This window comes from Muntiacus reevesi, chromosome 6, assembly GCF_963930625.1.
Source record: "Muntiacus reevesi chromosome 6, mMunRee1.1, whole genome shotgun sequence".
NCBI lineage: Eukaryota > Metazoa > Chordata > Mammalia > Artiodactyla > Cervidae > Muntiacus > Muntiacus reevesi.
The window spans coordinates 9,380,286-9,400,346 of record NC_089254.1 but is presented as its reverse complement, the minus strand read 5'-3'; the positions used below and the strand labels follow the sequence as shown (position 1 = coordinate 9,400,346).

Below are 20,061 nucleotides of genomic sequence, written 5' to 3'. Positions count from 1 at the left end.
GCCAGTCTGTCATGTTGAGTGAGAAATAATGGTTCATGATTCCCACTTCTTGAACAGAAAAAAGAAAAAGGGAGTTTGCTTTTTAATTTTATACACACAGTTAGAAATTAAAAATTTTAATAACCCAATGTGTTCATCTTTCCCTTTGTGACATCCTTCATTACTTTTCAATTAAAAGAAATTTACCAAAATAATACCTGTACACAGTTATTTTTAAAAAAGGCCAAGTAATTCTAAATAGTTGTAATGAAAAACAGCAGTTCTTCGCTTTATCCTTCAGTGTCTCCACAACTGTATCAGGATTTGAAGAGAGAAACAGAGCCACTTAGAAAGCTAAGAATCTATGACAGAAATATTACCTTACACAATGATGGGAGCCCACTGAACAGCCTGTGGAAGGCTTTTGCTTCTATGAATGGGCTGGGGTCTAAGTCGCCAGGGCAGGCAGCCTGGAGGGAAGATGCTCATGAAAGGGGAGCAAGGACAAACTGGAACCTGCATTAGCCTCTCAGCCGCTTGGCGACGAGGCTGGGAGCACAGTCTGTGGGCCCCCTCAGCGCAGGCCTTCATCATAGGAGAAAAGACACAGATCTACACCGTGAGTAACAGCAGCCACTGGTGTTTGCTAAGGACGCAAACGAAAATTCAATCTTAGTTCTAAAAGATATTACACAAGTATCCACCAAATTATGAACAAATGGTCAGTTTATACACTGGTTTTAAAATAAGTCATTTAATAAATACCATACTTTGTATTCATTTTATTGATCAGTCATTCTTTGAGTATCCTAATATCTATTACATATTGATGACAAATCTGTCACTCCAAATTACAAGCAGTACAACACTAGTGTCTTCTACTTACACCATTATTGGGTGGAAAACCCTTATTTACATGAAACAAATGAATGAAATAAATTCAAAGTAAATATACTGGGAAAAATACATTTTAATCCACAGCTCTGGATACTAGCATTTAGTTATTGACAATGGTATTTACAATCAATTTTACAACAACTTTTGATAAGAGAGATTAACAATAACATAGGGCTATGTATCTACAATATACAAATCGTAACTTTCTTCCAACTAATAAACCATAACTGTGTATAAAAATGGTAACAGTTAAAACTGCTACAATTCAAAATCATTATAATTAAATTAGATTCTGATAAATTTTCTTGGGGTTGGGAAATAATGGTCAGCTCAGAAGAGGAGAGGAGGCAGGTACGTGTAAGCCCCACTTCCTCCCACTTTGAAGCTGTAGCTCCCTGACGCAGCTGACCTGCCCTTGAAGTAAAATCTGTCCCTGAATTCTGACTAGAATTCCTGTGCCCGGCCTTCTAAATCTCAAACACTGTTTTAGGCCTGTTATGATGACTCCACAGCAGATGGCTTTAACTTGGGGTGGACTTTTTTTAAGATATCAATGCTCAGTACAGTTCAGTTGCTCAGCTGTGTCCGACTCTTTGCGACCCCAGGACTGCAGCACACCAGGCCTCCCTGTCCATCACCAACTCCCAAGTTTACTCAAACACATGTCCCTTGACTTGGTGATGCCATCCAACCATCGCATCCTCTGTCGTCCCCTTCTCCTCCCTCCTTCAGTCTTTCCCAGCATCAGGGTCTTTTCCAGTGAGTCAGTTCTTTGCATCAGGTGGCCAAAGAACTGGAGTTTCAGCCTCAGTCCTTCCAGTGAATATTCAGGACTGATTTCCTTTAGGATGGATTGGTTGGATCTCCTTGCAGTCCAAGGGACTCTCAAGAGTCTTCTCCAACAACACAGTTCAAAAGCATCCATTCTTCGATGATCAGCTTTCTTCATAGTCCAATTCGCGCATCCATACATGACTACTGGAAAAACCATAGCCTTGACTAGACGGACCTTTATTGGCAAAGTAATGTCTCTGCTTTTTAATATGCTGTCTAGTTTGGTCATAACTCTTTTTCCATGGAGCAAGCATCTTTTAATTTCATGGCTGCAGTCACCATCTGCAGTGATTTTGGAGCCCAAAAAAATAAAGTCTCTCACTGTTTCCCCATCTATTTCCCATGAAGTGATGGGACCAGATGCCATGATCTTAGTTTTCTGAATGTTGAGTTTTAAGCCAACTTTTTCACTCTCCTCTTTCACTTTCATCAAGAGGCTCCCCACTTCTTCACTTTCTGCCATAAGGGTGGTGTCATCTGCTATCTGAGGTTATTGATATTTCTCCTGGCAATCTTGATTCCAGCTTGTGCTTCTTCCAGCCCAGCGTTTCTAATGATGTACTCTGCATATAAGTTAAATAAGCAGGGTGACAATATATAGCCTTGACGTACTCCTTTTCCTATTTGGAACCACTGTGTTGTTCCATGTCCAGTTCTAACTGTTGCTTCCTGACCTGCATACAGGTTTCTCAAGAGGCAGGTCAGGTGGTCTGGTATTCCCATCTCTTTCAGAATTTTCCACAGTTTATTGTGATCCACACAGTCAAAGGCTTTGGCATAGTCAATAAAGCAGAAATAGATGTTTTTCTGGAATTCTCTTGCTTTTCTGATGATCCAACAGATATTGGCAATTTTATCCCTGGTTCCTCTGCCTTTTCTAAATCCAGCTTGAACATCTGGAAGTTCACAGTTCACGTACTGTTGAAGCTAGGCTTGGAGAATTTTGAGCATTACTTTGCTAGTGTGTGAAATGAGTGCAATTGTGAGGTAGTTTGAGCATTCTTTGGCATACCTTTTCCTTGGGACTGGAATGAAAGTTGACCTTTTCTAGTCCTGTGGCCACTGCTGAGTTTTCCAAATTTGGTGGTCATGGTGGAGAGTTCTGAAAAAACGTGGTCTACTGGAGAAGGGAATGGCAAACCGCTTGAGTATTCTTGCCTTGAGAACCTCATGAACAGTATGAAAAGGCAAAAAGATAGGACACTGAAAGATGAACTCCCCAGGTCAGTAGATGCCCAATATGCTATTGGAGATCAGTGGAGAACTAACTCCAGAAAGAATGAAGGGATGGAGCCAAAGCAAAAACAACACGCAGTTGTGGATGTGACTGGTGATAGAAGCAAGGTGTGATGCTGTAAAGAGCAATATTGCGTAGGAACCTGGAATGTTAGGTCCATGAATCAAGGCAAATTGGAAGTGGTCAAACAGGAGATGGCAAGAGTGAACATCGACATTTTAGGAATGTCAGTGAACTGAAATGGCCTGGAAATGGTTAATTTAACTCAGATGACCATTTTTTTTTTTTTCAGATGACCATTATAATCTACTACTGTGGGCAAGAATCCCTTAGAAGAAATGGAGTAACATCACGGTCAACAAGAGTCCAAAATGCAGTACTTGGATCCAATCTCAAAAAAGAATGATCTCTGTTCATTTCCAAGGCAAACCATCCAATATCACAGTAATCCAAATCTATGCCCCAACCAACAATGCTGAAGAAGCTGAAGTTGAACAGTTCTTTGAAGACCTACAAGACCTAGAACTAACATACAAAAAGATGTCCTTTCCACCACAGGGGACTGGAATGCAAAAGTAGGAAGTTAAGAAACACCTGGAGTAACGGGCAAATTTGGCCCTGGAGTACAGAATGAAGCAGGGCAAAGGCTAACAGAGTTTTGCCAAGAGAGTGCAATGGTTACAGGAAACACCCTCTTCCAACAACACAAGAGAAGATGCTACACATGGACATCACCAGATGGCCAACACCGAAATCAGTCTGATTATATTCTTTGCAGCCAAAGATGGAGAAGCTCTATACAGTCAGCAAAAACAAGACTGAGAGCTGACTGTGGCTCAGATCATGAACTTCTTACTGACAAATTCAGACTTAAATTGAAGAAAGTAGGGAAAATCACTAGACCATTCAGGTATGACCTAAATCAAATCCCTTATGACTATACAGTGAGAGTGACAAATAGATTCAAGGGATTAGATCTGCTAGAGTGCCTGAAGAACTATGGAGAGAGGTTCGTGACACTGTACATGAGGCAGGGATCAAGACCATCCCCAAGAGAAAGAAATGCAAAAAGGCATAATGGTTGTCTGAGGAGGCCTTACAAATAGCTGTGAAAAGAAGAGAAGCAAAAGGCAAAGGAGAAAAGGAAAGATATTCCCATTTGAATGCAGAGTTCCAAAGAATAGCAAGGAGAGGTAAGAAAGCCTTCCTCAGTGATCAATGCAAAGAAATAGAGGAAAACAACAGAATGGGAAAGACTAGACATCTCTTCAAGAATATTAGAGATACCAAGGGAAATTTTCATGCAAAGATGGGCACAATAAAGGACAGAAATGGTATGGACCTAACAAAACAAGATATTAAGAAGAGGTGACAAGAACACACAGAAGAGCTGTACAAAAAAGATCTTCATGACTCAGATGATCACGATGGTGTGATCACTCACCTAGAGCCAGACATCCTGGAATGTGAAGTCAAATGGGCCTTAGAAAGCATCACTACGAACAAAGCTAGTGGAGGTGATGGAATTCCAGTTGAGCTATTTCAAATCCTAAAAGATATCATTGCTAATGACCTATTAATCATTTTTATGGCTGTCCAATGTTAGACCTACTGCAGTCAAGAACCTACTGCTCTGGGGTGCCTACAGAGCGTATTTCCTGTGTGTTCAGCCAAGGTGACTGTCCACACTGTAAGTCTAACCTTTTGATGAAGCCTCGTTCCAACCGCGAAGGCAGGTCAGAGCAGTGAAGGGCAGCTCTATTAAAATCAACCAAATGATTATGAATTTCTCCCTATGATAGAAGAATTAGGTGAAAGCTTTAAAATGCCTGGGCTAATAAAAATCATCCACCAATCATTTTCCTTAATAAAGCAGTCAACAGTCTTAATTTATTTTCTAGATAATAAAATAAAGCTTTTTTAAGAGACACTGTGAGCGAGATTGTTGATCACAGCTGTATTTTACTTGATTTAGCCCTTGGTTAGAAACTTATATCTTAATTAATATTTTATTCTTATAGAAAAATACAATCCATTTTATGAGTTTCTAGAAATAAATTAAGGAGAAAAATAGACACCACCTGTTCCTAATAGTCTCCCTGGAAATGACAGTATTTGCCTGGGGGGATATACACACTCAATGTGTGTGTAATACTTCATTTCAAAATATATTTAATTCTATTCTGTCTCTTTTAATTTTCTAAGTGACTACTAACAAACAAGCTAGTGATTACTTTAGTCATTTTTCCATCTAAGAATTTCATTAAAGAAACATGTGGCATGTCTTACAGTGGTACAAATACAAGGGAATTGGAAATCCAGGTTTACTTTTTAAACTATAAATGGTTGGCAACTGTTTCCTTAATAGTTATTGCAGGAGTAGGTCCAACATGAGTCCATATATAGCCCTTCTCTGGTCTGGTGGGAACTGTGGGAAATGGTGATGAACGTGACTTGAAATATTCAGAAGGTGCATGACAGACAAATTCCAAGTATTCCATCTTCCTTGGAAGATCCTCCTCTGGTCCTGGAAGGGAGCCACCATTTACATTTTTGAAGATATATATCATTTTCATAAAAATTAAAATTCCTAAACACTACGAGAAACTGGTCTGGTGCTAACGTGACATTACTCCTTGAAACATATATTATTTTGAAGTTACTTCCTATCATTTTTTTCTGCTCTAACTGCTTAAGGAAGATAGCACTCTCCCCAAAATGTAACTCAATATAGAAAGGATTCCAAAAGTGATATTTAGCCTTATATAATATCTACTATATGTCTACACTGATCTAAATACTTGCCAGATACATCAATGCTTTGAATCCTCACAGCAACCCTCTGAGTTAGGTACCATGATTATTCCCATTTTACATGAGGGAAAGAGGCAAGAGAGATGAAGCAACCTGCCCAAGATCACACAACTTCTAAGAGGCTGTCCTATGAACCCAGACAGTCTAGTTCCAGAGTCTGGGCTCTGAAACTTTATGATATGTGGTCTCTTTCAGAACATTAGGAAGAAGAGGTGAGAGAGAAGCCTGAGAGGTGGTTCAGGCACATTACTGCCTCTGCTGACAATCCGATCTGATAGGACAGGTAAATAAAAGCTCACTCTTCTATGTACTTACAAGCAAAAGACTAAAACTGCTTGGCCATGTGTCAAAACTTGACACGCAGGTGAGAATAACAGTGATACATTATTTGTCCTTCCGTTCTCTCAGAAAAATACCTTCTGTGTTTTTTCTTAGAATGAAAAAGTAATGTATGCTCATTGCAGAAAGGCTGAAAAGTTTGGGGGTAATTTTAAAACTCTAAGCACTCTCAAAATTCTATTTATCAACAACTTCTTCTTGAGAGTCTATGTCAAGAATCAATTCTTTGGTCAGCCTGGAAATCAGTGAGTACAGTGGCTGCCATTTCAGCCACCACCACCAATATAACAGGTTACAAAAGGTCCAGGATGACGTGTGTGATATGTAGAGGAACATACGTTGATAATTTGTAAGATTTTGAGACATAAACATGACAGTTCCTCTAGAAATTATTTTTGAGTAACTTTTTGTATGTTACCTAAATACTCTAGTTCTTGAGCAATAAATTCTTTATTTTAATAGAGTTTAACCCTGGGTCACCCAGAAAAATCTTATCCACACAGCTTTTTAGTAGGTACATGCTGCCCCATAACTCAAAATAATTGATAGCCTCAAACCCCAGCTTTATTTCATATTTTCTGTAAAATCATCTTTTTTGTACTTACGCTTCTTTGTTATGGGCTGAACTATATGCCCCCAAATTCACATGCTGAAGTCCTAATCCCTAAAGTGGTAACATTTGGAGAGAGGGCCTTCAGAGAGGTAATTAAGGCAAAATGAAGTTGTAAGGACGTGGCTCTCACTCAATAGAATGGGTGACCTTATAAGAGGAAGAGACGCCAGGAGTGCACCCCCACGGAGGAAGCTCCTGTGAGCACACAGCCGACAAGCGGCTGGCCACAGCCAGGAGACGGCTCTCAGCAGACACCGACCCTGGCAGCACCCTGACGCTGCACTTGCCGCCTCCAGGACTGAGACAGGAAACTTCTGTTGTTGGCCCACTCAGTTTATGGCATTTTGTCATGGCGGCCCAAGCAGACGAATACACTTTCACATAATAATGGAAAATAAACCGGTTCAAGAGCCTGTCCGTCCCTGTCAAACTCACCCACGATGTAGGACGCAGGGTCGAACTGTTCCCTGGGGCTAGCCAGGGTGGGAATGAGCCACGTCAGCGCCGCACTCTTCTCACAGTACTGGTCCTGGATAAAACCTCTGATCTGAGCATAGTAGGGCTTTCCATCTTGTTCATCAATTACAGAAACAACATCTCCAATCTGGTAATAGACTCCCTGGGAGAAACAGAAGATAAGCTCATATTTAAAATAACAGAACAACACTATAGGTGCGAACGGAAACTTCCTTAATATGAAAACAACAATTTTCCAAGTGGTCAAGAGAAGGTCTTTGAGATGATCTAATGCACCGACATTTATATGGTCGTGACTGATGCCAATTCTAAAGCTGTTTCTTTTCTCTCTCTTTGGCTGTGTTGGGTTTCTGCTACTGGGCATTCTTCACTGGGGCCTGTGGGCTTTCTCTAGCTGTGGTGCACAGGCTCTCTTGTTGCAGTCAAAGGCTTCTTGTGGTGGTGTGTGGGCTGAGTAGCTGCAGCATATGGGCTCTCTAATTGTGGCTCACTGGCTTAGCTGCCCCTAGGTGTATGGGATCTTATTTCTCTGATCAGGGACCAACTCAAGTCCCTTGCACTGGAAGGCATATTCTCAACCAATGAACTACCAGGGAAGTCCCTAAAGTTGTTTCTTTTTGAATGAAAAAAATTTCACATACACATGATGACTTGCAGCTGGAGAAAGCATTTGTTTATAAACGTAATTTTATACCACAGTAGTACGATTCCTACATTTTTCCGCCAGAGCCACTGCACTGGACAAAGTTAAGAGACTTGCTAAAAGCTACCTAAGGCAGCACTGCAGCTGAGGCTCCTGTATCAGCCGGAGTCCACCTCTGTTCAGTCTTGAAAAACAGCGCTTTTATCAAAACAACGTCACCTCTCTCTCCCTCACCACGGACTTCCAGGAGCAGCCAGTCCCCACCACTGCCCTTCTCCTTTCACTTCTTAAAGGCATGTGTGAACCTCTCTGCCTGCTCCCATCTCCGTATCAGTCTCCATCCTCTATTTGTCCAAATCGCTCCTCTACCTTCTTAGCCTTCAATGTTGTCAGGTTGACTAGGATGGCTCATTGCCCTGGCTCCACACCACACATTTGTATTTTAAAAACAATTCCCATAATCTACATTAAAAAATACTTAAGATTCTCATATAATATTTCAATAGGCAATTTCCTCTCCCAACTCAGCTCTGAATGTTTTATGAGAGCCATGTATGGGGAGAAAGAACTTAGAAAGGAACAAAAAACACAATCACACCTTATACAGAGTAGCAAAGATCTTTAGACTAACCCAATATTTTAGTACCACATTATGCCTTCCAGGTGGCTCAGGGGTAAAGAATCCACCTGCAATGCCGGAGATGAAGGTACAGTCCCGGGTTGGGAAGACCCATTAGAGGAACAAATAGCAAATCACTCCAGTATTCTTGCCTCGGAAATCTCATGGGCAGAGGAGCGTGGCAGGTTACCGTCCATGGGGTCACAAAAGAGTTGGATAAGTGACTAAAAAACAAAAAAAAAACACAATAGATTCAAATCTTCCTTCAATAACTATGATGCTCACCTTGTAGAAGATTGATTCTGCAGTGATTATGGTGGAAACGGACTCAGGAGCTTTGATGGGCTATGTAAAAACAGAAGTAAAAATATTAGCACATTCATTGTGTGTGTGTGTGTGTGTCTGTGTGTGTGTGTGTGTAGTGTATGTGTGTGTCTGTGTGTGTGTAGTGTGTATAGGCATTTTTCCAGCCACATATGAGTTCTGTAATCTGAGAAATACTAAAGTTGTTTGGTGACAAGAACTGCAGTGCTAAAAAAAAAAATCTTCTGAACATTGTGGCAAGGCATGGTCTGAATATTTCTGCTGTTATTTCCGTTACCTTTAGCTTAAAAATTGCTGAGACTCAAAGGACAAGTTCCTGATTATGTGGCTGAGACCTAACAGAACCCTTCTCAGAGCTTTACTGCACATAACAATCTAGTTTAAAAAAGTATCTGTGGCTTGAATGGCCTGAGCACGACAGAGGTGGAAATAACAAACAAGTCTCCTCAAAGACATTTTCCATTTCAACTTAACTATAGCTATGATAATATCATCAGAACTAGTTTTCTAACAAGTCTGAACCAAGGCCAAAGGAAGCTTTCTTGGGAGTGGCTGGTAATTTGCCACCACTCAATCATCATCGAAATTCCTTCTTAAGCTGTAATACACACTTTTATGCCACAACACAGTAACTAGGCCTTCCCAAATACGTCTTGGTATCATCCTTGAAGAAAGCGGTTGCCAGAGAAATTGATATTAAAATACTTTCAGAAAACATATTCCACCATACTTAAGAGGAAAAAGGTGTTTAAGTGTGTACAACTATAATCAAGTATTCACATATTTTGTCTAGTCAATAATCACATTTTAGAAAACAAATTCATTAAAATCCTAAATAAATTAGAAACAACTACTCTCAAGAAAAAGAATCCACAATCTGCACAAGAATATAATGCAAGGCCTCTCTGAGTTTTTTAAATGAATACATCCAACTTCAGAAAATGTCTTTACTGGTGAATGAAGCATTTCTGTTCGGAAAGCAGAGTATCATACTGAGGTTTAAAAAAAAAACAATGTTTTTTTTTACAACAAAAAACAGTATTTAATGCTTTGCCCATTATGTCTGACCACTCTCTTGTATTTACAAAACCAAAAATAAGCTTTCAGTTATTTCAACACAAATCTTTCAACGATCTATTTTCTTATAAAAGAAGAGATAAAGATTTAGTAAAACTTTTGATTCATATTCATCAAGTTGATCATTATAAATCAGTAAGAAACATTTTTCTGGGGCCATATAACAAGCAAATATGGAACTGAATGAATTCCAGTGTTATTATTTACTTAGAGCTTTATGGAAAAAAAAAATACCATGCCCACACCAAGAACTGTAACTGCAGCTCATCCTTTGCACAGAGAACCCAATAAAATGTGCTCAAGATTTAGGTTTCTTTTAGAATCATGTTTTATGTTCCCCAGGGGGGAAAAAAAAAAACTAAAACAAGGAAAAGAGGATATTGTTAACTTTATAAAACAATAAGCCTCCTAAAAGAGTTCCTTCCCTTTCTGAAACCCTGGATCAGTCCCCAGAAGGCTACAGAAGGGCTGCCAAGAGCAGAGTCCAAGTTCAATGGTGAGAGATGAAGGCGGTGGTTGGTCACACTATACACAATGCCACAATTACAGTACAAGACACTATCCACAATCATCTTACATTTTTTAATTTAAAAATATGTCTTCTCCCTTTCCCTTTAGTGGAAACTTTCTTTTCAGCAGCTGGAGCAGATTTGTATTTAGTGTTTCTGAGCCGAGCGGACCTCCTGTGAATTTCCTGCTTACTCTGTTACATAAACAAAGAACAAAAAAAAGAGAAATAAAAAGTGTAGAAAGGTTGCTGTCCTGATACCACCATCTTACAAAGATCCCAGAGTATGCACTTTAAACGAACATTTAAAAATAAATTAAGAGTGCAACTGTTCTTTTCATGCTGGGTAATAATCAAACGAACCGGCTTAATTTAAAAAGGGAGAGCCACAGGCAAACATCTCCAGAGACTCCAAAAAAGGTGTGAACTACTTGTAAAAGGGCAACGGGCAGCGAGAGGGGTCAGTCTATGCCAAGGTAAGAACCATTCATCGGCTGCGTTTATGACACAAAACTCCTCAAAAACTCAACTCTCCTAAGCCAGAGAATGGGTGTGGTATGCCACCTCCTGCAGTGGAATACGTATGTTACCATTGAAAATGACCTGATAATCTTAATAAATTGACATTATGACAAAGTAAACTTTATTAACAGGGAAAGAGGTCCAGTAGCCGTGACCCTGCAGGCATCTCTGTGTAAACGTAGGTACCCTGAGATGTCCGGCTGCTAAGGGCCTTCTGAGGCCCTCTTCCTACTTCTCTAGACTTTAAACGTCTCATAAGAAAAGGCGCTGAGAAGCGGCCACACCAACGACGGCCTCGTCGTCGCGGACGGGAGGGGGCTGCCCGGCCCAGTCAGGGCGCGGCCGAGGCGGGAGGGCGCCGCCCGCCCAGCGCCGCGCCGGCCTCCGCCCGCGGGAGGGGCCGCAGGGGCTCACCTGCTTGCCGCCCCCGCCCCCGTTGCTCTGCGGAGGGGCGGCCGAGGTGCTGGCGAAGGTCGCGGCGCCGAAGCCGCCCCCGCCGCCGCCGCCGCCGCCCCCTGCGCCGCCGGCCGCCCCCGGGCAGGAGCCGCCGCCGCCTGCGCCGCCCCGGCCTGTGCAGAGGTGGCAGAGGATCTCCCCCTGCGCACCCTTCTTCCACATGGAGGACGACGTGGTCTTGCAGACGCTGCAAGTGGGCTTCAGGCCCAGCGGCATGGTGGCCGGCTCGGGCGGCCCCCGCGGGCGCAGCGACACGGGAATGGCGACCGCCGGCCTCGGCGGCCCGTGGGCCGGCCCGCCACTCCCACAGACAGAAGAGCGGCGCGGGCGCGGCGCCGAGCTGCCCAAGCTGGGACCGGGCCGCGGCCGCCGCCCCCTGGAGGCAGGAAGCCGGTTCCGCCCGCTCCGCGCCAGCTCCAGGCTCCGGCAGCCAGAGGCGCCAGGAGGCGGGGCGGGGGCCGGGCGGGACGGGGTGGGGCCTGGGAGGACAGCCTGGCCTCGGCCTTAGGAGGCTTCCGGTGATGGGCGGGGCGGGGCGGGGCGGGGCGGGGCGGGGCGGGGCGGGGCGGGGCCTGGGAGGACAGACCTGCCTCGGCCTTAGGCGTCTTCCGGCGATGGGCGGGGCGGGGCGGGGCGAGGCGGGGCCTGGAAGACAGCCTTACCTCGGCCTTAGGAGGCTTCCGGTGATGGGCGGGGTCGCACACTGGCCGCCCGCCTGGCCGGAAGTGCCTTGCCGGGAATTACTGGGGCTGCGGGGAGTTTCACCAGCTTTTCGGCCTGTTAGGCCTACGATTGGCTTATAAAAAGGAGGACGCCTAAGTGAATCTAAATTCCAGATAAGCAACTAATAACTTACTAACGCCAATGTATCCCATGCAATGTTCGTTGCTTATCTGAATTCAAATTTAACTGGGCAGCCTGTATTTTTAATTTTCCAAGTCCAGCACTCCTACTTAGGACCCCTTTACACTCTTTAAAATTATAATTTACACCCCCAAATACTTTTGCTTATACGGGACTTTTGAGTATTAGGAGTTGGAACATATTTTAAAGCCCTGGAGACCACGTATACGTTCATTGGCCCTTGAGTGGCGGTGTCATCTTCAGTCCCATAGCCTCTGAGCATTAGACCCGGGAGATAGTGATGGTTTGGCATTGTTGGGAGGCAGATTTGGCCCTGGGAACTTCCAGAAAGGGTCTTGGGTCCTCCCTGGACTGCACTTGGGAACAGCTGGCCTAGGACAAGGGCATCATGAGAATCCAGCCTTCTCAATTGATGCCGCTGGTCAGTACCAGCCTGGGCAGGGAAACGAGCCTCTACCCAGCCTCTCTCAGCAGTGGTTGCCTACCTGTCTTCGTGATCCTGGGTTTCCTAGGCTTGAAGTTCTCTCACACATGTTGATGAATATGTTGGTGGAGGGGTGGGGGAGGAAGAAAAAAACTGTATTGACTGCCTTATCAAGTTGTGAAACTGCATTTAGGGCTTCTGCCAATTGTGATTTAAGATATTATCCCTATTTTCCTCTTAACTGATGATCAACAGAGGGACTGTGATTTGGCCTGGATGCCCCGGTGGACACTAGTCTTGGAAGCACATCTGGACAGGTCTCTGCAGCAGCCCTGCGTCCTAAGTTGTGGCTCTGGTCCTCCTGGCTCTGAGTCTAGGGTTCCCCAATAGAACCACAAAAAATTAACTACTTTTCAGACTGTTATGGACTGTAAGAGCAGTTGTGAAAGTGGCTGAGGAGAACAGGTACACAGTATGGTCTCCTCACTGTAGAAGGATGCACTCTGTGAGAGGCATCTAGGTATTAAATTCTGTGCTCCCTAATATATCTCTCCCGCTGATACACCTGTTTTCACACCTCCTCCTGTGAGATTACTGCCTCTCACTCACAGAAAACTTTGGCCCCTGGCTCACCAGTTTCCTCTCCAGAGACACCATCCTGGTTGGGCCCCACATCCACATGTATAACCATTCAATGTCCTCTTTTCTCTATTCTTCCTCAGTCCAACATCTCCATATCCTCTCCTTGTAAGCTCCCATAGCTCCTGGTTACACCCTCTACCCTTCTGAGATCATCAGAAAGAACCACATTTTTTCCTTGGTTTTAAAAAAAAAAAAAATTTACAACCTTTTAAAATTAGGTGTAATACACATACTGTAAAGTATCCAATGCATCTATATACAGCTTATCACAAAGTCACCGCACTGGGCCAACCAAATCAAGAAATGGAACATTAGCCACTCATACGCTCTTTATCCAGAGATCACCACTATACTGATTTCTAACACTGTAGATTTTGTAACTTCCCTTTGTCAGGATAAGGAAGGTCCCATCTATTCCTGTTTTCATCATGAATGTGTAGAATTTTATCCAACAGTTTTCTGTGTGAGATGATCATAATGCTCTTTCTCCTTTTTAAAAAATTACTTACTTTTTCTCTGTTGGGTCTTTGCTGCTGCACATGGACTTTCTCTAGTTGTGGAGAGTGGGGGCCGCTCTCCAGTTGCGGTGCTTGGGCTCCTCATTGCCCAGTGGCTTCTCTTGTCACAGAGCGCAGGCTCTAGAGTTCTCAGCCTTCAGTAGTTGCAGCATGTGGACTCAGCAGCTGTGGCTCGTGGGCTCCAGAGTCGTGGGCTCAGTAGTCGTGGTACATGGGCTTAGCTGCCCGTGGGATCTTCCTGGGCCAGGTATCGAACCCGTGTCACCGGTATTGGCAGGCAGATTTTTATCCACTTTACCACCAGGCAAGTCCTGCTTTTTCTTCCTTGTCTGTTAATAATGTGAATTCAGGTTTCCGAATGTTAAATTAATATTGCCACTAATGGATTGAATCCAACTTGATTATTGTGTACGGGTTCTTTTCACATATTGCTGGATTACTTTACTAATATTTTAAGATTTTTTGTATCTATGTTCATGAGTGGGGCTTATAATTTTCCTTTCTTGTAATATCTTTATCAGGCTTTGGCATCAAGATCATGTCAGCCAAAGAAAGGACTTTGGATTTTATTCTCAGTGAGATGGGAAACCATCCAAAGCTCTTCTATTAATATTTACTGATATGAAAAGATTTCAGATATAATGAAGAGGTGAAAAAGCAATTTATAGAACAGTGCATAGAACATGATCACTGTATGTAAATTAAATATCTATGTACGTGGTGTGTACCTTTTTTAGTTATTCAGCAAAAAAGTTGTTGCTAATTGATACACAGAGATGGTGAGACAGGCTTATACTTTTCTTTTTGCACCTTTTTTTTCTAACAGCTTTATTTATTTGTACAAAACAGTTTACCCTTTTAAAGTATACAATTCAGTGGTTTTTAATATATTCACAGATTTGTACAACTATCACCACTATCTAATTTGAGAACATTTTCATCACTCCACATAGAAACTATCCATTAAGTAACCATTAAGTAGTCAAAGGGTTAAGTCAAATCTCCCCCAACCACTAATCTACTTTCTTTCCCTATGAATTTGCCTGTTCTGGACATTTTGTGTAAATGGAATTATACAATATGTAGCCTTTTGTTTGCACCTCTTTATCATTTGAAATATTTCTTACCACATTGCATGTTACTTTTACTTTTAAAAAGAGGGAAAAGTATCAAAAGGAAAAGAAGGAAATTGGTGGTTTCTTGGTCCTAAAAATCCTCTGCCAGCTGGAGGTGGTAGGTCACAGCAGACAGTATCTAGTCAAGGACTGGCAAGCAGACCACCTCTCAGCATCTCAGTCCCTTGTCTGTAAATTGGGAAGGGTATCGCCCACCCCAGGGCTGCATCAAGATTTGATCAGTTATCACACCTGGCACAAAGTTCTCAGTCAAAACATAGGGCTTCTCTTCCGAGCAGCAAAGCTATAGTGTCACAAAGCTCCTATGCAGATGTACTGGAGTGTTAACAGAATAGACCAGCATGCTGCAAGGATAAATAGGACTATGTGATGGGTAGGGGGAAGGTGGGGTCAAGCTGGGAGGTGAGAGAAACGGGCGGGAGAGAAGGATTCAGGAAGACACTGTCAGTGAAGGCTCTGACCCAGTCCTGCTCCCTCATGGGCACCTCAGCAAGAGCCGGAGCCAGCACTGGCCAGGCCAGGGCTCCCTGAGGTGCCATGGGAAATCTCAGATTGACAGGAGAGAGAGAGTCCTAGCTTGGACCCAGGGAAAGAGATGATTTGGTGCCTATGGGGATGTCTGAGAACATTCTGCAGGTGCAGTGTGTCTGTGTGTATGTATGTTTGTGAGTGTGCAAGCTGTGAACACAAAAATCAATACCTCCCAAGGTCTTAACATTCACACTATGCGAAAGTAATAAAACTGAGCTCCCCAGGGGATTATCATTGTCAACATGCAGTCTAATTTGCATGATTTAGGTGCTGAATGCTTCATTAATTAAAGCTCTTTTTAAAAAATGCATAAAATATATCCCAGGGCCTGTTTCAAAGAGATGCTGTTCACCACATCTTGTATCTTGGTTCTGTTTGGATGGCAGAGTTCCTTGTCCAACCACACCCTTGTCCTGCATGCCTCAAGGGCACACAGCCACTGAGTCTCCTTTACCTGCCTGTCAAATGAGGATAACGAGAGAGCACACCTCATGGGTTCGTGGGAGGATTCAGTGAGTTAGCACAAGTGAGGTGTGAACAGCTCGTCAACCTGGTCACTGCTTGATATAATGCCAGTCCTAAGGCTAATAAGACAGGAGGAGGCATTCTTTTGACCAGGCTGGTCAAATGTAGACCCCTCTCCCCCAACTACAATCTTGGAAAAATTGTTATTAACTCAAGTTGCCTATTAACATTGACAAACTAGAGAAAGCAAGCGTGAGGACTGGGCAGGGTGAGACCTGTGGAAGTGCAAGAAGACAGAGAGGCCCAGGGCAGGTATTCCTGCTGACCTCATCTTCCGTCCTCGGGAGGGGCATCATGGCAGCCCTGTCTCCCACTGCAGTCACACGTTCTATGCAAATAACCCAGAACTTACTTTCTGTTTCGTGTGTGTGGCCCCATGGTTCCCATGCCAATGCCTCGGTTCAGGGTGTTCTCCTTACCTGGAATATGTTCCCTCTCAAGGCGTCATAAGAACCCTATCCATCTTTCCAGAATCAGCTCAGGCATCTCTTGGTCCAGGAAACCTCATGCCAGGAGTCGCAGCCCTCCCCCGCCCCTACCAAAATAAGTAGCTGTTCCTTGCCGTGCCTTCTCCCTCCTTTTACCTTAGGGGACCCTCGTCTCCTCCGCTACACTAGGAGCACGTTGAGGAAAGGAAGTTTGCCGTTTTCCTCTTTGTGTTTCTTCTACCTCCTCACATCTTGCACTGTTTGTTCTTGTTGTTTAGTCACTAAGTCATGTCCGACTCTCTGCGACCCCATGGACTGCGGCCCACCAGGCTCCTCTGTCCGTGAGATTTCCCAGGCAAGAATACTAGACTGGGTTGCCATCTCCTCCTCCAGGGGGCCTTCCTGACCTAGGGATTGAACCCAAGTCTCCTGCACCGGCAGGCGGGTCCTCTACCACCGGGCCACCAGGGAAGCCTCAGTAGGTAGGCATCAGTTAGCAGTCTAATGCGTGTGGGTTAATAGACCAGTCAGCCTTTCCTCGGCTGAATGAACAGTGCCTGCCCCATTGCCCTCCTCACTGCCCCCACCTCATCGCCTGACCTCTCACCAACCAGCCTGCATCGGGCTTCCCCGCCTGGCTCCTCCCTGGCCTGCAGCCTGAGCAGGCATCCCCCTGCACCACAGTGGGCACTCAAGTTGCCTATTAACGTCATCGCCCACCATCCAGCACTGGCTGGATCACAAACGAGTCTTCCTTATTGGAAATAACCATGCGGGATCCCTGGTGGAGCCTCCTAAGCGTCCTCCTCCTGTTTGGGAAATGGTGATGATGTCCTCCGGTTGCCTCTGCTAAGGCCTCGGGACCCTCCTTGACACGGAATCGGCTTGGAGATGGCAGAACAGGCCTCCCTGAGACTCAGCACCGAGGGCCGTGGCCACGAGCGGCCACTAAGGGCCCAGCAGAGGGACCGGACTCAGACCCCCTCTCCCGGGCAGCGGGGGTCCCGGCCCACCCCATCCTCCAACTGTCACTCCCCTAACTGCCACTCAGAACTTGGCTTCTCAGTACCCGCGCCTATGCCGACCTGTCCTTCGATGACTGCCGGCTTAGCAGCCAACACAGCTCTTTGAGGACTGGGTGAAAGCCACATTTGGTGCTTCAGGTAGCCAACCGCTCTAGTTTTATAAGCAATCTCAGCTGTCTTTGACTCTTCTTCCTTTGGTTCTGGTCTTGAGAGCTCTTCGAATCTTGCTGCCTCTCCGCGTTCCCATTTGCGGGATGCCTGGGGAACAAAACCAACTTGGTTGTTTGAACATTTTTTAACCCTTCTCAGCTGTATGTGAAGCCTGTGTTCCTCAGAGGAGTTCGGATTTTATCAAAAAGAGAAATATTTTATTTACCCAAGGAAATGTAACTATCTTTTTAATATAAAAAGTTTTCATTATAAAAATTCATACAATTCAGCATATCCCTCAATTCTGCTGTGTTAGTGATAACCCATCCCTCTGATGTTGGATATTTAGCCTGTTTTAAATTTTTTGGAGTTAAAATGACTGATATAATGAACTTCCTTACACACGTATTGTTGCCTGTTTATGTGGATATTTTTATGAGGGAAATTCCTAAAAATATAACTGTTGTGTCTAAAGTGGCACACATTTTGAATTGTGATTGATGTTGCCAAATTACTCACTCACAAAAGTCTGCACACTTGACAACTCCTGTGAAATTATGTTAGGGCTGATTTAGTCACTGGACACAGAAGGTGCATGGCTGAGGGCCCACAATAGTTCTGGGGATTATGAAAACTTTTAAAATTTCTTTTAAAATCAGGAGAAAAATGAATACAATAACAATGAATATATAATATTCAGTGAATCCAGTCTGGATATTATTTTTTATAGTAATGAAATCTTTAAAATATACTCCTTCATAGTTTATTATGGAGGTAGGACGCAGGAAGGCAAATATGTATAGGGCCCGTACCAGTCATAATGTGGCCCTGGCTTATCCATTTCTCCACATCCTTGCAACTGAGAATTCTCTTTTTACTTTTTGCCAGTCTTTTATGCTAAACAAACAAAAAAAGCATTTCACGATTGTATTTCTTTTCTTTGACTATTTGTGAGGTGTGGTCTCCTAAGTTGATTGACCATTTAAATTTCCTGTATGAATTTCCTGTAGGAATGTATAAATTTCCTGTACTTATGTTCCTTTCTCATCTTTCTATTGACTTGCTCATCTTTTCCATGTTAAAACGTTCTTTTTACATTATAGTAAATATTGCAAATTTTATTTTCAGAATTTTTTATTTCAGATTTGTTGATATCTTTTTATGATGATATTTAAAGTGTTCCTCTACCCCAGATATGTCAAGCATTTTTTTCATGATATCATTCTCACAAAGGCTTATACAATTTCATTGATATTTTCTTATTTGGCTATAATATTTATTATTATAATGTTTCATTCATCTGCAATGAATTATTGTAAAAGATGTGAAATAGCTATTAAACTTTGTTTTCCAAGCATAGCTAATTGTTCTAATACCACAAGACAATGGAAATACCACCTTTACTAAATATTAAATTCTTACATATATGATTCTATTTCTTGAATCTCTTCCATCCTGTTGATCCATTTATCTGTTGCCCTGTGAACACTACACTTTTAATTATTTAACTTTATTATATTTTTATTCCATTTTCCCTCTTACCCAAAACCCTCTTTCAATTTTTGTCTTGATTATTCTCATACATTTACTCTTTCTGGTGAGCTTTAGAGTTATGTTTTGAAGTACTGAAAAAAATTTCAATAAGTTTTGTAAAATTTAGAGATTAATTTGAGAAGAACAGATAATTGTATACAACAGAGTCTGCCTCCCCAGGGGCATGGTATCTTGTTCACTTTCTTCAGATGCCAGTCCCACCTGGTCCATGGTTTGCCCAAGCCCTCCCCATCTCATTCATCTCCTCAGACATTTCCATGGTTCTTTGTGGGGTATGGGGCCACTAGCAGGAAACTGCCTGAGTCTGCATGTTCCCAAGAGGTGAATGGGGGCCTTTGGCTTTGCCATAAATGATCTGCTTGGTACTGGTTTTCTGAGAACTCTGTTCTGTTGAGAAGCACTGTGGCAAAGGCCACTAGAGTCTCTTACTGGATTTCTGGTCTCTGCTTCCACATTTGCTTCCTCTGGTTCGCTCTCCACACTGTGCCTCCTGTAACCTTTCTAGTCAGATCCCCAGCCTCCTGCTGGAAAACCTTCAGCAATTTCCCCATTGTATCAATTACTTATTGCTGCAGTAACAAATTAGGACAAATGTAACACCTTAAAACAACACAAAAATTTGTTGTCTTAGAGTGCTGGAAGTCAGAGGTCAGAAATAAGCTTCACTAGGTTAAAATCAAGATACATTCCTACAAATGTAAGAATACATTTTCTTCCCCGTTCCAACTCCTACAGGCCTTCTGCATGTCTTAGCTCATGGTCCCTTCCTCCATCTTCATAGACAGTCACTGAATCCCTCTGACCTGTGCTGCTCTTTTCACGTCTCCTTCCTGACTCTGACCCTCCTTCCTCTTTTAAGTATGGTGATAAGGACCCTTGTAAATCAACTGGGTCCACCCAGAGAGTCCCACCTCATACTCCTTGA

General features: G+C 43.3%; 1 protein-coding gene across 2 annotated transcripts; it reads right to left on the bottom strand.

Moving 5' to 3' along the window:
* Positions 1-717: 717 nt before the first annotated feature.
* Positions 718-11,713, bottom strand: GATAD1 (GATA zinc finger domain containing 1). 2 transcript variants are annotated; one of them, XM_065938591.1, is made up of 5 exons: positions 11,298-11,713; positions 10,431-10,556; positions 8,605-8,676; positions 7,149-7,332; positions 718-5,474 (listed from the first exon to the last, which is right to left on the bottom strand). In XM_065938591.1, the coding sequence occupies exons 1-5, from the start codon at positions 11,553-11,555 to the stop codon at positions 5,284-5,286; spliced, it is 831 nt and encodes a 276-aa protein (XP_065794663.1). In that variant the 5' UTR covers positions 11,556-11,713; the 3' UTR covers positions 718-5,283. The 2 variants fall into 2 exon arrangements, with proteins under 2 accessions (XP_065794663.1, XP_065794664.1); XM_065938592.1 differs by lacking the exon at positions 8,605-8,676 and adding an exon at positions 8,738-8,797 and having other exon boundaries at positions 11,298-11,705.
* Between the last annotated feature and the right edge of the window lie 8,348 nt (positions 11,714-20,061).